We start from the raw sequence: 20,067 nt of genomic DNA on the forward strand, positions 1-20,067 counted from the left end.
ATTTTGTTGAATTTTACCTTAAAATCTTCATTCATTTGAATGGGATTCTTTTATCGATTCCCAATGGCAGTAATGCCATTTTTGGAGTTGGAAATATATATTTTTATATTGGAGAATTTCCAAAGCTTGGCATTTGGTGGCGATCTTTAGGATTGCTAATGGGATTCCATTAATTTTAATGGAGATGCAAAAATTCTCAGTTCAAATGAACTTATATTTTTTGGGCATTTCCTTATATTGGCAGTACTCTCACCATATTCTCAAGATTATTTTAAGACATTTCGGAAGGTAAGACACACCCAAAAGTTTTGTGCAATGTCAAAAGGCTTAGACAAATATGGTCACACACACACACGTAGTGGACGACAAGATGCATCCTTAACTTTTTGCTGCAAATTACAGGGGAATACAGTAAGATGTAAGAGACATTTCAATTTCTCCATTGTGCACAGAATCTATGTAACAAGGCCAATTCTTGCATTTCAAATCAAATGGAATGGGGTTCCTGCTGGCAATAATTGGAAGCATCTGCGTAGGAAACATCAGCACTTCTGACTGTCGGTGATGCGATACTATTAAGACTTCGATTCGGCTTCAAGAGTCACGTCAAGCTTCCTGACTCGGAATCGTGAGAATTGCTCGGCACTAGCAGGTGTCGCCATTTGCTGTGGCTGTGCGTGTGTGCGTACAGCTCTGTTGCTGGAGCTGGGCCCACAATGTCGATTAAAGTCGCACTCGTAACCGTGTTAACGCCAAGATTATCTTCTGTAGGTCAATGGGACACTGGTTACCCAGTCGAATCACCTTGAAGTTGTCAAGCTCATCAAGTGTAAGTACAATATTTATTGCTATGCGGGCGTCAAAATGTTTTCGGTTCGCATCGACGTAAACGCTGTGTGAGGTACTCCCACCTCTTCCAACGTGAAAGAGTAGGCCAAGATACCCCCTAGAGGGGCTTACCTAGAGCCTCTAGCGGAGGCCCTCCTGCTGCTCATTGCACAAGCAATACATTGCCAGGCCCTTTATCACCTCGACCGTGGAAATCGTACGTCGGAGACCACGTCCAAAACTGCCGCCTTCCTCGTGTCCTCAGCGGGTTCGTACGTGGCGCTGACGTTACTGGGCCGGCCCCCCGGCTGCCCCGAGCCCCCGCCATCGCTCGCCGACGCGCGCCACGACAGCCTGCTGTCTCTGGTGGGCTCGCCGGGCCTCTCGCCCGACCACAACTCCTCCCAGCTCGCCGGCTCCAGGGACAGCAGCAGCTCGTCCCCCGGAACAAACGTAAGCGGAATCCGCCGTCGCCCCCAGGCGGTGGCGCAGTTTTTTTCCATATGTATGTACGTGTGTCGAACTTCTTTTGCACCGTACGTAGCCAACCGTGCTGATCGGAGGTGCGGGGGAAGGACAATGAACTGAACACGAGAAGCAGTTCTAAAGAAATTAGTTTGTTGCGGAAGAGGTTTGCGATTCGAGTCCAGAGTGCCACCCTGGTAAAGTACATGGCACGGTGCATTGTGCGAACGTTCCTTTGGCTGTCCCGAGTTCGTTTGTCATCAATGCGCTTTGCCGTATGAGGCATTAGCAGGGAGAGGACGACACGTCTGTCTGTCGGGGCGTGTAAATTAGAGCCGGGACGACGGGTTGGTCAAGTCGATTAATCGACAAGAACTTACACTGGACTGCTTGTGTTGTCGATTACTCGGGGACTCCTTTTAAAAAAACATGGCTGCCTCCACATCCTGCTTCATGAAGGTAGCCACGCCCGGCATGCGTGACACACGGCCGATGGTGAAGCCGGTGGTGTCACCAAGCACTGCCCGTCACCTCCCGTCCAGCGGCAAGACGTGGTGGGAATGGAAACCGGACTTTTTTTTTTCTCACAAAAATTCTCGCATTATCCGGTCAGTCGAGTAATCGAATCGATAATTATCGATAGAGCAGTCGATTACTTTGATAATCGGATATCCCAGCTCCAGTGTACACGGACAGCAGTCTGCTGCTGGATGAGGGTCACCTCGTGCCGTGCGGGCCGTAGGGGTTGTTCCATTAACGTACTTCACCATGATGGTGAGTACGCGTTGGTGAAGTCAGGGAGTAAAACTTATGAGCATAGAAGCACAGTACAGCAATGGCTTTCTGCTGACGGGTATAAAAGAACAGATGTGTATGTTCTCTAACATATCCTGTGGCCTGCACTGAACCTAACTGTAGTCACTTTGTATGTTCAGCTTGGCTGTGCATATCAGACTTATGAATAGAGTCTTTTGTAGGATTGCAACCTTTCAGCGACTTAAAATAGGAATCTTTCATACAGAGGGGAGGGATGTGATGGAGCCGCTATGTTGTGGCTTGCTGTGCATGTGCCTTGTGTGTGGTATATGTAATATCAGGGCGTGGTGTTAACATGTACCTAGCCTGTGACCAAATCACTTGGAATACGTCCAATCTCACCTGATCTCGGAAGCCAAGCAGGCTTAAGCCTGTGCAGCGCTTTTGATGGGTGGTGACCATCATGCACCCCAAGTTGCCACAGGCTGCAGTAGCTGAGGGCAGGGCAGTGAGAATCTATTGTTGTACTGTGCACTCTATGCTCTAGACTGATCCCTGACATCTCCTCGAGTTGCTCGGCCATTATCTGGTCATCAGCACTGGGGAGACAAAGGTGGCTGGGCCGTGGTGATGGCCGCCACACCACTCCAGCCCGCTCGTGCGCCGTGCCAGCCTTAACACGTGCTCGCTAACAGCACTGTCCCCAAAAGTGTGTATCGGCTATGTCGGGGATATTTGTCTCTTTAACTTTGCCCCGACATGCAGACTTAGCAGGGATGGGGGGTATAATTAGTTAATTTTATCCTACTAATTGATGACTCAACCAATGATCGGTTCTGTTGCTCAACCAATCGCATAACGTGAAAATAGTATGGGGGGAAAAAGGATCATCCTTTTGCTGCGTGTGCCGCTGAACGGGGGAGGTGTTTGGGCAGGATTTGCTGACATTGGCATCATCAGGCGCATCACGCTAGACGTGGTTTGGCAGGCGGTTTCCCGCCTTCAGACGGCAGGATGTCAGCGGGGGCACCATTATTCAAGTCTCCAAAGTAATGGACCACAAAAGTGGTTGATTACAATTTATTTTCGACAAATCGACGACTCGTTCCATCTCTAACCAACAGCTCCTTTATCTGTTCACAGCGCGTGATCCCTGCGGTCTGCGTGTGCTACTCGGGGGATCGTTGTCTTTACGTGCGCTCTGCCTCCTTTGCACAGGATGAGCACCGGGGCGTGCTGCGTGACGGGAGGCCAGGCCTTCAGCGAATGCTCGAGCAAGCCAAGGAAGAGCGGGAGGTACGCCACGCTAACGGCGCTTGTCCCAACTTTCTGTTCGGGCTTTCTGTGCGGGGTGTATCGATAGCCTGAACAGGTGTTTTCGAAAGCCATAGATGTAACTTGTTACGGTGTATGTTGCTGTCACTTTCAACTCGTCGCCAATCTCCAGTCTCGCCCTTGTTCCTCCAGCGAGCTGTGACTCTCGTATTGTGGTGATGGCTGACGGTTCGAGTCGGTGCGTGTGACACCGTGGATAATTGCGTGCGCTTGGCACGTTTGTTGTCGGTGCACGGTGGGGTGGGGAGGATGGGTTGGAGGGGTAGGGTTTGCAGGTGACTCTTATGTGGGTGCTGGTATTCGGTGACTTTCCCGTAGTTTTCTGTAGGTCGTGGCTGTGGTGTCGGTGCTTCTAGTGTGTGTGTATGGGCGACACTTCAGAATTAGGAATTTTTTTTCCGAGCAAATTACCCATTGAGCTATACAGCTCCTTTTCGAGCGTGATTCGGCCGGCAGACAGACACGGCAGCAAGAGTTAATAAACAAGTTATAAAATATAAAAGCCAAACGATCTTAAAAAACAATGATGTGCATTCGCATTTTTATTGTTTCGACCTCAATAATGTCGGTTTAAAATAGTACAGGGAAGTTTGTCCTTGAAACGACTTCAGCGGATATATCGTGTCCCCACGTTATGTCAGGTTTATTGGGTGACCAGTAAATGTTGATCGCTGGTGTCTCCACCCTGCGCAGTAAAGTAGCGTGCACTTGGCAGTCCCTGTTTAATACTACTGTCGTGTACAGTGACCACAGTATAGTACAGTGCTGCTCCACTTTTTATCTTGTATTACGTACCGTTTGTATTTAACATTCAATATGAACTGCTGCCCAGCACTCAGAAATAAAATCGCTTTCAATAGGCCCAGAATTTTACGTACAAATTAGTTGTGTAAGTACGGCTGTTGCGTTTAAATGGTCCTTGTGCGAGTGTCTCTGTGTCGTACTCGTGAGAGTACTGCTGCTGTTGTGTGTAGATGGTTCTAACGTGAGTTCTTCAGTTGAGTGTGGGTGGAACTAGTACAAGTGTTGCTGCTGCTGCTCTATGTAATATTTAAATTCTCCTGCTGTCGCTGCCGATGCCCTGGGTGCGTGCGTGCTGCAGCGTTTGTTGGAGGATCCGCGGAGCGCGGAAGTTCCGCATCTGATCAACGAGATCCGCAGCATCGAAGCTCGCATCCAACAGCTGGAGCAGCGGCTCCGCAGGGCCGGTGATGGGACGCAGGTTCGTGACTAACGCTGCACTAAGACTAAGCTTATCCCCACCCTCCTAACGCCGACCAAACCACCATCCCCGTCTATAACCTAACAAACTGACTGAGAAGTATCGACTGGCCATTAACATGACCCGTGGCTTTTGTTGTTCCAGGACTTTGTTGATGGTTTTCAAGAAAACAAGAGTGGTGCTAAGTGTGAGTATTAAACACTGATGAGGTCTTTGTCATATGTGTTTTGAAAAATACTTAAATAAATGTCGACCAGAGTGTAAATTTGAGCAGAGCAACAACAATCAGCAGTTCTCGTGGTGTAACAGTTTATTTTGCGTGGCACGATAACTGAAATCGACTTTCACAACATTAATAATTTATCATTGGGCCGCACAGTCACTCAACCCACAATGCACCACCGAGACAGCTGCCTGCCTTGGCAGTTCATAGCCGCAGGTGAGTGAATTAAAACCGCACAGAGTAAATTTTGGGTAGAAATAGGTCAGCCGCATAGACCGGAAATTGCACAAACTAAACCCGCATAAAGCGAGGATAACTCGCACCTCCACAATTCATATTCGTCCCTGGAGTGCGGTAAGCTGCAGCAGAAACGTTATTTTTATATTTTGTCTACTGGCGTATGATCTGTCGCAATACTTGTGTGGTGCAATTGATCGCGTTGCGGAGATCTTGAGCAAAATTTTGTTGTTTGGAATTTGCCGAAATTTGTTTGGAACTATTTCAAAACACAGTGCACATATGAGGGGTTTCCCACCCAATTAAGCTTGATGCTCCACTGAGCCAGTGGTGGTAATTCCACATTCCTATGATGGAGATGAGGAATTTTTTTAAGGCAGAGACTGCTGTTGACTTCCTCCACTAAGTGGTACTCAATTTTACTGTCCTCGGAACGGTGATGGGCCAAGTCGATACTCCTGATTGGGGAATCAAACTCGCAAAGCTTGCGACTGCGAGCCGAGCACTCAACTCCCGGGTCACCCGATGAGTGAGCTCACATGCTGGCAAGGACACAGTGTGAAGCTGCTTATGACACATCTCCGCTCCCCTTTCGGTTTACCGAATGTACAATTCTATAACTTCCCATCACTGCGAAGTGCTTGAAAGGCTCCGTTTCTCGGGACATGTAAGACTGCAGAGATATTCTGGCGGGCATCAATTCATTTTATTTGTGAAATGAATGTAAACACAAATGTCACAAAGACGAGACGGTACCTCAGTGGGGCACGGGGCATCCAAGGGAGCGGATTCACTGATTGGATGCAACAAATAAGTATATAGCTTGAGAATTGGCAGCGCACATGCGCATCACATCTTACTGTGCGTAGTTCAATAGGCGCAGGAAGAGTGTTCCGGTGATAGTTTTATTTTTAAATGTATTTAGTTGGGGCGGCCTTCTCTCTTCATGTGACTTCTAGCTAACTCTAGAATGGCTCGAGAACTTTACCGTGTCTACGCATCAGGAGAAGGACGGAGAATGTTGTTGTGTATGAGCCATAGTTGTATGCGCTGTTATGTTTACGTATATTCACAGCAAGTGCGTTTTATAATTTGACATCGGTGACCTTTATTGAGACTGGAAGTCCTCGAAAATGTCACGCTCATGTTTTTGGTTACCATGCATGCGCCCACGGTCCCACATACACGCTTGAATGCACCGCACCTGGCACCGGAGATCTGTACCAGGGCCACTCTGGGAAGGTCGTGGTTGTTAACGAAGCGTGCTTTGAACGGCAGTCATGTATTGTGCAATGAAGAGTTATCGTTGCTCTACTGTGCAGTGTATGGTGATGTTGGCAGTTTATTTTATTTTGTTTTAACCAGCAAGAGAACTCTCGAGAGCAGGATAGAGTCTCATGCTGTTGTTGTTGTTGTGCGTGTGCAGCGGTAAGGCAGCATGGTGAGGAAAATGCCGCCGGCCAGCCCGACCTTCTCTCCTCATTGCCAGAGGTAACCGTGGCGGCCCGTATTGCCACCGCCCCCACGCCACCGCCACCGCATTCGACAAAACACGAGAATGGCAGCAGTCGAGGTTTAGTTCAACTCGTCGCGTTGACTTAACGCAGTGTTATCCATAATAAAGTTTTTAAAATTTGTTTTAAATCGCGGAAATATAAATGTGTCATTAAACTCGGCACCACCGACACAGCCGATTGGTAAAGTTTGTCACGTAAACAAAACCTGCCAATTGTTTATGACTTCAGCACACCGGTGTGTGGGAGAGTAAACCCACAACATTGACTTTAATTAACCTAGTGTTGTTTACTAATTTTAAGAAGGAGGGCCACATTCACCGATAAGACATCACCAGTGTGAGGGCCGCCACACATTTGAAACCATTGGGTTTGACAGCAACACGAAGATGATGGGGGGGGGTTTCACATTTGTTTATTGTCTGGGGACCGCACGTCAGGGGCCGCCAGTGGCCCACGGGCCTTGCAATGAAGAACACCAACTTAACCAAACTCATGGAGGCGAGGGTATGATGGCAGTACAGCAGTTGGGTTAATTGCGATCTGTACAGGGATTCCGTGTAACCCCCTGGCACGTGTGGGTTTTCTCCGGGTCCCTCCCCCGTTTCTTCTCACGTGTCTCTAACTCGCATTAGCGGAGTTGGCTGAGCCATCTCAATATAGGAACACAGAGCTTGGGAAATTATTGTCACTGGTTCTGGCTGCCTTCCCACACCTGCCTGTTGATTCCCGCGCGCCTGTGCGTAAACTGTGCACGTTACAAATTGTGCAGCTTTTTGAGATGCAAATGTAATGAATGGCATGATATGAACATTTCAAAATATTATTGAATATTATTTTCCGTTCAACAGAACTTTATGGGCAAGAAGCTGCAGGACCTGGAGGAAAACTCAAGCCTGGCGAGTGGCAAGGGGGCAGCCCGACGTGCCATGTCACATGACATTCACTCCACTCACTCCGACATCCCTGTGAACCACATGGTATTATTGCCCACGATCTACCGTACAGTATTAGATTTACTTGTTGCATCGCAGGGCCGTGAGAGATGGTGGCAGCTTATGGGGGGGGGCTTCATCCAGTAGTGGATTGACCGCGGCTGATAATGATGATGACGAGATCCACGATAATCATACCGTCTGTTTCAGAATATCGTTATTAGGTGATTATCGGTTGTTTCATATTTCTCAAATATTCTGACTTGACAAATCTATTTCAATCAGCTTAAACATCCCATGAATCACGTGACTCCTGTGTGCCCAGCCCCACTCCGAACCCCTCCCCTCTCCCCACCACCCGCTGTGAAGACAGACGCTGCTACTCCTCCGTGTAGCAGCAGCATCGAGGCCCTAATGTAGCCTCTCCCTCCTCCCTCTCCTCATCTCTCCTGACCCTTTGCTTCCATTTCTCTGTCACTTACCCACCCTTTTCCCATTCTTTCTCTTCTCTCATCAGATCCCAAAAGCTAAGCAAGGTTCACCTCGAATAGTGCTTGGATGGGCGACCACCGTGTATGATGGGTGTTGTAGGTCATTGCGTGGCAGTGTGCTGGACATTAGCGCAGCAAAGTCAATTGTACCGTACTTCTGTGCTCCTGTGCATGCACCCCAACTTTCCCGGCCCACACTGACGGGCGTGGTAAAGTATAGTTGAAATAACCCACAGGGCTGTAGTTTAGACCAGGGCCGATGATGGTGACGTCAAGGAACTGTGTGTTGTGCGGCAGATCCCACCGTGCAGTGCGCCACCAACAACCATCTTCCCCCAGCACTCCATCATCGGCCCTGAGGATGAGGACTTTCCTTCAGACAGCGAGCAGGTAAGGCAGGGGTGGGTTCAGCTGCATGGAGCGCACACTTTTCTCCAGCTCCCTTTGCAATTGTCAGTGCTTTGTACGTCTGTGTGTTGAACTTATTTCGCAACGTACGTAGCCAACCGTGCTAATCGGAGGTGCTCTCAACCTCTGCTTTACAATTAAGGTTGAATGCACTTGAATTCCAAGCTGAAAGTAGTTTGTAACCCAGCACTGTGGAGGCGAGGATTCGGCGGATCGCTAAACGTCGTGAAACTCCCCGTGGGCGTCAAGCTGCCGTACTACCCTGGCTCGCCGGGAGAAGTCTGTGCAGCAGAAATTGTGGACTCCACCTGATCCATCTGTGTGGGGTGGAGTGTTGCCCCCTCGCATGCGTGGGTTTCCTCCGGGAGCTCCGGTTTCCTCCAACATGTATGAACACGCATTAATTGCCAGATAACTTCTTAATATGTTGAGGATCGCAGACTTTGGCCTATTAGTAGTGGAGGGTTAATGACTAGTTTATTGGCATAAAATTACCACCACATGGTCTAACCCAAAAACAAGTTTCGATTAATTATATTGGCTATGAAAACCTACCTTTTAAGTTAAGGTTGAAGTGTTTATGCATTAACTCCATCCACTTAACAATTTGGATTTATTTCACATCTAAACAGGACTGCATGTCGGGACGCTGCACAGAAGCATTTGGGTGTTATTATTGTCTAGAGAGAGATAGTCATTGGGAAAACCTTTAAGGAAGGTCTTGAAGTTAGAGGAAAGGGGTAAGAGATGGCGTGGAGGGGAGTAGAGTGAGATCAAAGGGGAGAGGTAGGTAGGGGCGCGTCTGTGGAGGATTCTTGAAGACGGTGAGTGCGATCTGGGATGATTTCCCTACCTCAGTCAAGTCGAAATTGATACTAATAAACATTGCACGGGTAAATCCTCTTCAGGTGTCCGGTTCGTGAGCAGCGCGTGTGCGCGCGTGCGTTTGGCCGATCCTTGTATCAGCAGTCTGCTCGGGCTACAGGGAGATCTTTGTGTGTGCGCGTGGCTGCAGGCCGATAACCAAGCGGTGTTTGCGCGCCTGGAGAGGGTCAAGGAGCGGCCGGCACACATGGCGGTGTTCCTGCAGTACGTGGTGTCCCAGCACGACCCTGCACCGCTGGTGAGACCTGTTTGCTGAACCGGCCGATGGGTGGGCAGGCGCCGTGTCCTGTGTGGGCGGACTGATGGTAGCGCTTGCTGTGAATGAGGAGCAACGTCCGTACCGGCTGGAAATGAATATGAGCGATGCTACACGCACAAGGTTGTTTTTAAGACGGCAAGAGGCACGTCTGTAACCACTGGATCGGTCCTCCCATAATGCCTTGCGTGTCACGTGACAGCAGCGTACTGCGCGTTTAATGAACGCAACCTTTTATTTAGACCAGCAACTGAAAAAAAATAGTTAATCGTAGCCGCGTTATTTTAGCCAACAGCAGGACAATGAGACAAATGTGTCCCGGTTTCACCCTTGTTAGGGATCGTCAGGACGTCCGTTGATGCGGTTGAGCAATGAAGCGGCTCGTGTGCGGGTACTAGGTGGATTGTCGCATCGCAGGATCACTAGAGATGGCGGCAGATTGGGGGAGGCCTTGATCCAGCAGTGGTGTGACCATGCCTGGCCATGATGATGCTAATGCATTGAACGTGTATGTTGGCTGTTGTGCAGATGCTGAATCTGATGGCAGACGCAGTTCTACATTCGAAGGAGCCTCGCAAGATGTTTACTTCCCTTTACATGCTCTTTCTCGATCGACACGCGGTCAGTCACCCAGGCACGCACGCATACATGACGTACATCTGCACCCGCCACAATAGCAACCGCTGTTTGCCGCTAAGTGGTTGTAGGAACGTCAGCGCGGCGCTTGGGTTAAGCAAGCTGCGTGCACGTTGAGGCCACGTGTGAAGTGTCAAAGGCTCCCTAGCAGGCGGTTATGGATTAACTTAGTCGACTGGCAGCCACTCGCCACTAAGTGGCGGTGGTGTCGCCACGGCGCTTGTGCCAGGCTAGGTGCACTTTGAGGCCACATGAAGTGCTGAAATCTTGCCTGCAGGAGGTCACGGGAAAGACTCAAGTGTTGTGGGTTAACTGACTGAGACTGGCAGGTCTGCACCCACACACAAAACACTGTACCACTGGCTGTTTATGCAACACCAGATGACACCACTTCAGAAGGTGGAATTCTGTCGTTTGTGCCCCTGTGTGTAAATTTGATCAATTTGTACACGCAAACACGTGCATCGTCGCCTTTGCCAACCTCCCACACATGTACAGGAGACGTTCCAGAATCCGATGAAGCAAAATCAATTAGATACAAATTCAGTGTCATGTGTGTTTCTGCATGTGACACGGTGTTGTTTTATACAGTGCACTGTGGCCAAATCACCCAGAATGTGCCCAATATCATCAGATCTTGGAAGCTAGACATACAGAGCCCGGATAGTGCTTTGATGGACAGCCATCATGCACGCCAGGCTGTGATGGACTGCCGTGCACGACTCTACTACGTGGTGGGCAGCGGGGGGCAATGCTATAAAATCCATTGTTGTGCTGTCCATGCACGCCTCCAGAACTGCACTGCCCGCCTTGGTCAATCCGCATTTACCAGCAAAGACGAAATAATGGGGTCAAACATAGCGGTCTGGTGTGTTATCAGGACATAACGCGTGTTGATGGGCATTTGATATCCGACGCTTCTCTCCGCTTGCTGGGAACTTCTTCAGGAACTAAATAGTCGGACGTTGTGCCAAACGACGCGCGATATGACCTTTTTGTTGAAAAGCCATGCAGTGTCACGGCGAAAACCTACGCACAAGTGTTCCCCAAATAACCCCCATGGACCCGCACGGCATGGGGAGGCCTTGGTCCAGCGGTTGACTGGCGAATGGGGAATGGGGTGCCACGGTGTTTTGTCTTCTGACCGTGCCACGGCGTAGTTTTGATGCCTTTGGTGCTGAAGTGCGAGGTTGTGGTGTTGGCAGCACGTCTTGTGCTCACTCACGGCGTCGGTTGCTGTACCTGTTACCGTGTTTGTTTTTTACAGCCCTTGAAGGTGACACTGGCAGATTCCATCCAGAGCGAGTTTGGTAGGTTTTCTCACCGCACACATCCACCGCCGTGTCCTTTAACTGCAAGTTTTTTGTCGCGAGCGGCACGCTTGGATTTACGCCAAGACGGAAAAATGAACACGTGGATTAGAGAGCTTATGCAGGGCTAAGGATGACGTATCGACCTTTAAGAAAAGTACGTGGGCTTGGGCATGACACGTCACGGCTAGACAGAATGTCCACCGAGGAGATGGAGCGATGAAATTGGCTCGTGTAGCAGCTGTCAGATGGATTGTTACGTAGCAGGAAGGGGGCTCGTTGGGGACTTGGTGAGGAGGGACCCTCGCGGTCGGTGCTGGAGGTCTGAGAGCTGCTACGCCTGGGTTGCCCACGTGCTGCTTAGACCGATTTGGGAAGCGTGGTTTTTTTGCTTATTTTAGAGCCACAAGTGTTTTCACAAATATGAAGGAGGCATCATCGCAGCGATCCACCACATCACTACTCCTGGCGCAACCGTCTGGCACATTAACCACCTCAATCTAAATGTATAGCTCTTGCTCGACCATCAACATCAGCCGTACGAAGAAGAAACAATAGCATTTACTATCCTCGAAACCTTCGCTGCATATTTGACCGAGTGTCACATTTCTTCGCAGATGAAGCCAAAAACCGGGAGGATGTCCCGGAGGCAACGCTGGGAGAAGCTCGGGAGAGCGTGCTCAGGGTCATCGAGGAGCAACTCCAGGACTACAGGCACGGTCGCACCGACCAGCAACCACTAAACTAAAACTAAACAACTAAAACCTTCTTCTCAACTCTATGTTTATTTAACCAGGTAAGACACACTGAGCTATATAGATATTGTTCAGAAGCGACCTGGCCACAAATGATAGCTCAACAAAGTAGATTATCTTGCGAAAATGTATAGGAGCCATATGCTCTAAACGCGCGTTGATTTTCAATGTGGAGGGAACAAGAGAACCTGGACAAAAAGCCACGTGACCACGGGGAGAGATAGACACGCAAACTCCAAATATTCAGGTGTCAGGGTCGGGATCTAACCCACGACCTCCTGTATACCCGGCGAGATGGTTAACATCATCTAGCCACCGTGACGCCCTCTCACCCACGCGGCTCTCTCCCTCGCGCGATACCCACGCAGGCCTCGGCCTTCTCGAGGCCTGGTTCAGCTCACGCCAACCATGTGATCCGGCCCGGTGGCCCAGGGGGAGAGTGAGCAGCTAGCGGTTGGCAAGGAGTTTGAAATCTTAGTTGGGGGTCGACTAGACCCATCATCATTCCTCCGGGGTCGATAAAATTAATATAATTTTGTGGAGAAGTTGACAGTGGTTGTCCTATGATCAGACTCACCACCGACATAGGAAAGTGTAATTTCCACTACTGGCTGTAAGCTTCGCCTCAGTGTTCATCTGAGCAGTAAATCACTTTGATTTGTATCGATTAGAGATGTCCTATCCACTGCAGTACTTCCACCAGTAATATTTTAGTTGGTGATCTACAATGTATGAAGCAAGCTATAACCTTTAGGCATATTTTCCAAACTTAGGTACAAAATAATTATTTGCGTCATTGAGGAGAATGAGTAACAAATTAATTAAACAGACAATTCCCCTCCTCACATGGCCTTCTGGGAGTGGTTTTATTAGCATTCAATTAGTACAAGAAAAACTGGACCAATTCCAACATTCAGTGCCTCATCAGCAGTCAGGCTTGCTTGCACCAATGCTGGCAAAATTCCCAATGTTTATAGGCAAGCACCAGCTCTGTTAGATACAGAGAAGATAAGTAAATAGTAAATCACCATGGAAGAGGACAACACGACTGTCTGCCGCATCACTGACGCACGTGCTGCTGTTTGGTACACCAGTGAGATGCCCAGCTGTCTCCTACAGCATTCAGAGATGCCCTGCTGTGGTTTCTAGGAGCAAGAGTGAGATGGGTCTCGGAAGCTTCTACGGGGAGAACGAGTTAATGAGTTTGAGCGGGGATCAGATGGAGGAGCGCATGGCGGCTGAGCAGCTCTGCGCCAAGCTCATGGACATCATGTGAGTGGGAACCGCTGCTGTGTGTCCGTACGCCTGCATGCTTTAACGGTTGTTAAACGCTAAACTGGCGCGGGTCAGCGTGAAATTTACGCACCAGTTTGTCTGTTAAAATAGATCATGGCACTCGCAGTTGATTACGCGTCCCATCACACGTGTGAGAATTTATTAGTTCAGATTCCATCATCATCATCAACCATGGCCAATCCACTGCTGGATGAAGGGCCCTCCTGCCAACGCCACGGCTGCCGTCCCTCGCAATCCCTCGATACAACAATCTGCCCAGCACCTGATTTCATTGCTCCATTGGACGTCCTCTCGGACGCACTCCTTTCTTTGATATTCAAGTGTAACATCTAGGCCAATGTAGTTAAAATTACACCACAAATAACAAAAAGATGAACACTGGGCAAGACTTTAAGAGCAAGACAATAATTTCCGGTGCCTGAATAGAACCGTGACTCACAATCGTGACAGTTCGTAGAGTCCTGGTGAGAGTAAATGTTTACATGCCTGTTAGACAGTGAGTGCGCGGTGAGCGTCGTGATGCAAATTACATCGGTGAGAAACTGCTGCACGTCACCTGTTGTAACAAATGCAACGGTGGTTTGTAATAGATGAAATTAATAATGGGGTGCGATGTTGGCAGCAGCAACAGCAGTGAATGTGATAATTACAACATTTACAATCGTAGCAAACATTATGGAAATCATGATGAGGTAACTTACCTTCGGGGTTAGTAGTGGCGCATTGGTTAGCACGCTGCGCGATGAACCTAGCGCATGCTCGCGGCTAGCATCAGTGGTTCAGAGTGATATCTTAAACTCGTCCTGGGCACTGCCCTTCAGCAACCCGCACTGACCGGCGTGGGGAAGTATGTTCAGTCAAACACCCGAAGACTGACAGCATTGGCGAAGCCCTCATCCAGCAGTGGATTGCCATGATGAGAATGGTAAGTGAATGAATTAACGGCGGAGTTTGACTTGGTAATCACAGGGAAGTGATGTGTATCCTAATATTGTTTTGAATTGTCCTTACTTACAAAATTATGATATTTTCTTGTGTTTTGTTTGTCTTTCCAGTGGGAAAATGGAGGAGGACAGAAGGTAAGATATATCTTAGCAGTATTATTGTAACACAAAAAATTATAGCTGCGACATTAAACGATGGGGGAGCCACCACAGCGGCGCAATGGTTCGCATACTTGACTTGCAATCCAGAGGTGGCACGGTCGATTCCATCTCCCGGCGTGGCAGTTGAAATCATGATGGGTGCCTTCCATTGAATCCCCACTGCCGCCACTGCCGCCACTGTCCACCCAGCAATATGAATTGGTGCACCACCACAGTCAGTCGGCATGTTGCGTGTGTTGGGGTAAAGTGTGGGTGCTCTCACCTCTTCCAAACACATCTGCTCAGCGCGTAAGAGCAGACTGAATACCCGCTGGAGCCCTCTCCCACAGAGGGCCTTCTTCTACCCACAGTGGTGTGAGCCAGCAATTGCAGGGCTGCAGCTTTGCCATTGAATTAAGTGCCCTTGAAAAAGAGGCTCCTGGTTTCAATGAATTCTTGGCTGCTCATGCACCGCTCATCTGTCCATCTCAGGGGTGGGGCTACCTCTAGGACTTACAAACACCTTTTGTGGGCAACCGCACATTCACACACACGCTCTCCTCGCCCACTTCACTGCAATCGCAGAAACTCGGTGCTATTGCCAGGTTGAAAATATTGCCCTCCAGGTATTTGGTAGATATGTGCCCTACGGAAGAAGTAAGAAAGAGTGTGCTTGAAAGGACAGAGATGTAAATGCTGAGATGGATGCTGGGTTATATTTCTTAAAGAGAAAGGAGACATAATTAATACATTTCAGTGTGAGCAGGGATTACCCATATTCGCAATAAGGCCACGACTTAAATAGTTTAGGCTTGTGGACTACGGATATTCGAGATTCATAGAGTCCCATGAACTCACAAAGAAAATCCATAGACTGACACAGAGACTCACAGATCGTATATAGACCCTGAGGTGACACGGGCTATGGAGATGCCACCGGTGCAGGGGAGGATACGGTGGAGCCAGATACGACGGCAGTGGATGTGACAAGAGGAGGCACAGAATAGAATCTCATGGCGAGAGAAAATCTGAGCACCCGACCTCGCACAATAATGGAACTGTTGGTGAGAAGAAGTAGAATAAGAGTACCCGATTAGTGCCGCTAGCATGCTTGTAGTGACAGATGAAACCTGTTGTTGGATCGTTTCTCAGTGATAGGCCTCACGTGGCCTTGGGCTGTGGGTCGGTATACACCACAGGTAGCAACTGCTTCCAAGTGTGTCCTGAGTTCCGCTTGCGTTGGTGCGTGCATGTGTGCGTGGCTCCTGCTGCTACCTCTAGGAACGCCATGGTGCAGGTGATCACCACGTACATGCACGGCGTCGGGGTGAAGATGAAGTGGGCTCGTCCGGTCCCCTCCCTGGAACGGCCCCCTTCCAGCACCGACAAGCGGCTCTTCAACATCCTGCCCAACAAGAAGAAGGTCAGGGAGGAGCTGGAAGTGAATTGACGCCGTACGGCCGTTCCGGGATGTTGAAAGTGCAGTGCACTCTCGGTTATTCGCGGGCTGATTTTCCGCGTTGTGGATTTTCTGTGCTTGCGCAAACAAATCGGATAACTTTGCGCACGCCGGTTCTGTCATTAGCCGCCCGTCGTGATGGCCGAGCGGTCAGAAGCAAGCTGCTCGCCAACAAAGCCTGACAAGCACTCTCGCGCCGGCTACGTTGAGTCGAACGGCTGCGTTGACTGATGTGTGTGTGTGTGCTCTCCGCGTGGTCTCCGTTGGGCAGCCTGTCCCCAAGAAGGAAAAGGATCTGATAAAGGAGAACGACAAGAAAAGATTCTCGTTGTTTCAAGACAAATGGAAACGGGATCGAGATAAAGGCAGTCAATTCTGTGAGTACCGTGCGCGCGTGCGCATGACTTACGGTCACACGTTTCAATATGTGCGTGCGTGCGTAGCTCCTCGTTAATTCCACTGCTAGATGAGGATCTGCCCAAGCCATGCGGGGTCCGGCAGGGTTTAGTTGATGATGCTTTGGCGCGCTTGTCCATGCACGTTTTGCGGAGACGGGACACGTGGACGTGGTTGCCTTGCCGCCCTGTGACAACACACAACGTAACCAGGGGTCGATAACCTGCGGCTGCGGAGCCGCATGTGGCTCTTTAAGGGCTGCTTCGTGACGCTATTTATTGTAAGGATCACCGTCTCGTATTCACGTGGATTCCGGCTCTTGAAATTTTGAGTTTTTTTACCGAATTCTCAAAAAAAATTACTCCTTGTTTACTTTGGTTCCTGACCCCTGACATATACGTATCACTAAATGTAAATGATCACACGCACGATGTGACTCGTGTATCGTGAGCCGAAGAATAAATATAATAACCAATAGCAGCCCGCATTCTCCTCTCCTCGTCCACGGTGTGAGAGTAACTTCTTGTGTTTTGTGATCCCCAGATTTCCCTGCGATGCCTGTGGCCAACCCATCCGATGGTAATTCTGCCCACACTCCTCATCATCCGCGGCCGATGAAACGTGCATTCTGTAGTCGGGCCGTTAATCGATCGTCGTTGTCTATAAATCAATCGGCAATTGGTTATCGATGCCAAGCGTCGTGAAGTCGATGATCAAAATCCTGCTTGGTCGTCGTGAACGATGCAGCCGAGTTGTCCCGCGCGAATGCTCCAGTCGTATGGCGCTTTGCAACGTGTTTGGACACTTAGATCAATTTGTCCATGGGTCAGGGCAGGAACTGGTACCACTTAAGGTAGCAAACATTTAGTCACAACTATTCGTTCATATACTGCCACTAAGGGTGAATTTTTTGATCACCTCCACTCATTCTCAATGGTTATCACATCACTTGCTTTTGTTGGACACAGAAATAAATTGGAACAGCTAAAGTTATGCCACCTTGGCTGGTCCCGAAGAGTGAAATATGCGGCCGGGGCTCCTGCACCCAGGGCCTTCACGCTGGTCAGTGCAGGTTGGTGAGGGGATGGTAAACCGACGATCGTTTTTATAACGGAAACGTCCCCTCTTCTGTAGCAATACCCAGTGATACCGACGTGGAGTGAAACACTGACACTCGGTTCATAACACAAGTTAAGGCCACTTCAACCTTTTGCTTTAATGCCTTTCCCATTGCGCTCCCCACACATTAAGACACAGTAGAGCTTTTTAAACGACGAGGGTGGTTCACGGTTAACGCGCGCTCAGATTGCAAGCCACTGGTTGAAATCCAGGGGCGGTTTTCCTCTGGGTTAGCCCGCGCATCGAGCAATATTTGCTCCCAAGCTTTCCTCCGCGTACCACCGTGGGCATCTGGGAGGAGTTGCCGATGCCCGCGTGTCTGGTGCCTGTCGGAAGCTCGAGAGTAGAATCGTGAATCATATTTCACTCGCGTTTGGGAGCGGCGGCACGTGTCCCCCTGGCGTGCCTCACCAGCGTGCGGGGGACGTTGTTTGTGTGCGCGTGTGGGCAGCAGGCCGCTCAAGCTCTCTGCCCAAGCTGCCCAGGCTGGCGGGCCCCTCGCTCGACGTTTACGATCTCTCGTCCGAGTCCTCCTCGCCTGGAACGGGGGCATATCCCAGCATCACGCCCAGCAACAGTTCCTCGCCGCGTCTCCTCCCGCGATACCCAACTGTGGACGAATCGGACATGGAGAACGGTGCGCGACGACTCGTTCTCTCGGGCTGCTGTGCCGTCATCAGCATCGTCATCAGTACCATCAACATCGGTGTCATCATCAGCAGAAGCATGAGCATGGTCGTCATGAGTATCATTGGCATCAGCAGTAGTATCAGAATCATCAGCCGAAGCATAACCGTGAGGATGATAATCATCAGTATCATCAACATCATCAACATCATCAGCAGTAGTATCAGAATCATCGTCTGCATCGTCATTTTCAGCGTCATCATGTCAGCATGAGTCCCTTAACTGGGCAGCAAAAACAGCTTTCTTAGCTTGATTCCCAGCCATGGATAATGTCGGTGGCGAGTAATATCTGAGCACATCCCAGGCCTCCGCTAGGTCGACTAAGCCTTAAGTGAGTACCCCGCGCTGTTGCACCGTGCCGGCCTTAATCAGTGCTCACTAAAACCACTTTTCCTAAAAATCTGTATGGCTATACGGGGGATCTTTGTCTCGGTTCATCTTCATAGTGCCGGCCTTCATAGATGCCAGCTAACAGCACTTGCGCCAACAGCCTGTGGAAGACTAGACGGGGGATATTTTGTGCGTGCGCGCGTGACCAGGTGGCGTTAACCCTTCGATGGGTCGCCGTTCCTCCGAGCAGCTGGGTGCCACGGACGGGCGCACGCCCAAGCACCGCGTGTCCTTGGAACCCCCAGTGGAGCCCTCGCCGATCCCCATGGGGGATGAGGATGGAGGGGACTCGGACAGGTACCCCTCATCGCCGCCTCTGCGACATCACCCCGCTCGTCACGACACCGAGCCTGCACACACACGCACAGCCAAGCCAGCAGTCAGGTGGCCGGGCAACTCGGAGCGCTTTGCTGGCAATGCCGAGTTCTTGGGTTGGAATCGGTTCCAGGCATCCACTCTAAGTGAGAAGGGCAATGCTACATTCGCAGTATGACCTCAACGATATACGCAAAACCACAGTGTATTAAAACAAACTCTAAAGTGATTTAGCTTATAACACATTTAATGGCCTTGTTGTTTGATGACACAGCTGTACAATTCTAAAATAATTACGTGCCAGTGATCAATCCAGGTTCTCTAGTGTAGTGAGTTGATGATCTCAACCCCCGTAACTAATGACTGCACGAAGAAAACCCCATCGTATTAAATTTGGTTCTCCACTCGGAATACATTACACCAGCGCTGGGCGTTAAGCATACCATCATGCAGCGGACACTGTCGTAGGAAAGTGCTGCCCCTTAATGTTGGCACCAGATGTCATTTCACTTGCAGGGGTCTCAGAGGGAGCTCTGTATGTAATATTCGATTCTATGGCTTGTTTTCACTTGCGTCACTGGCTATCAGACTCAAATGAACTCGGTCCTTATGGGATTCTCATAGCGGTGCTCCCTTCCCCCCCTCCACCCCCCCCCCCACCCCTGCCGTGCAGTATAACCAGCCAGACGGTGTCGGAGTCGGAGAACGTGAGCCGTCAGTCTATGGTGTCCGTGCCCTCGGAAGACGACCAGTCACGCGAGCCCGAGGAGCTGGAGACGCCCAACTGGCAGCATTCGGTCGACCCCGAAGTGCTTAAAGACCTTCCCGTCATTGAGGTCAAGAGGCAGGAGGTCATCAACGGTAGGCCGTCACCGGTGTCGCTCAAACCCGCCACGCTGTGATTGGGTTGCTGCTTTGTGGCCGTACTGCGCGGTATCGTGCGGTACAAATCCCGCAAGTGATGCCACCATGGCGTAATGCTCGGCACGCTGGCCTTGCATTTCAGTTCTGTTAGATCCAGCTGGTTCGATTCCTCCTCCCCACTCCCACCCTCCTCCCTCCCC

At 50.0% G+C, this 20,067-nt stretch overlaps 1 protein-coding gene across 2 annotated transcripts in view; it reads left to right on the forward strand.

The window, feature by feature from the left end:
• Window positions 1–20,067, forward strand: part of LOC144728543 (rho guanine nucleotide exchange factor 11-like) — a 44,059-nt gene that overhangs the window by 9,546 nt on the left and 14,446 nt on the right. The window contains exons 5-24 of one of the 2 annotated variants that reach the window (XM_078608050.1): window positions 772–829; window positions 1,094–1,281; window positions 3,268–3,345; window positions 4,487–4,606; window positions 4,751–4,793; window positions 6,493–6,557; window positions 7,432–7,560; window positions 8,304–8,396; window positions 9,430–9,537; window positions 10,084–10,176; window positions 11,459–11,501; window positions 12,119–12,215; window positions 13,406–13,528; window positions 14,608–14,631; window positions 15,919–16,060; window positions 16,368–16,473; window positions 17,036–17,071; window positions 18,063–18,248; window positions 18,838–18,985; window positions 19,677–19,864. In XM_078608050.1, the coding sequence (XP_078464176.1) occupies window positions 772–829; window positions 1,094–1,281; window positions 3,268–3,345; window positions 4,487–4,606; window positions 4,751–4,793; window positions 6,493–6,557; window positions 7,432–7,560; window positions 8,304–8,396; window positions 9,430–9,537; window positions 10,084–10,176; window positions 11,459–11,501; window positions 12,119–12,215; window positions 13,406–13,528; window positions 14,608–14,631; window positions 15,919–16,060; window positions 16,368–16,473; window positions 17,036–17,071; window positions 18,063–18,248; window positions 18,838–18,985; window positions 19,677–19,864 (2,068 nt within the window). The remainder of the gene's footprint in view (window positions 1–771; window positions 830–1,093; window positions 1,282–3,267; window positions 3,346–4,486; window positions 4,607–4,750; window positions 4,794–6,492; window positions 6,558–7,431; window positions 7,561–8,303; window positions 8,397–9,429; window positions 9,538–10,083; window positions 10,177–11,458; window positions 11,502–12,118; window positions 12,216–13,405; window positions 13,529–14,607; window positions 14,632–15,918; window positions 16,061–16,367; window positions 16,474–17,035; window positions 17,072–18,062; window positions 18,249–18,837; window positions 18,986–19,676; window positions 19,865–20,067) is intronic. The other variant, XM_078608051.1, reaches the window with a different exon arrangement.

The sequence above is a fragment of the Lampetra planeri genome, chromosome 29, assembly GCF_965212315.1.
Source record: "Lampetra planeri chromosome 29, kcLamPlan1.2.h2, whole genome shotgun sequence".
Taxonomy (NCBI): Eukaryota; Metazoa; Chordata; class Hyperoartia; order Petromyzontiformes; family Petromyzontidae; genus Lampetra; species Lampetra planeri.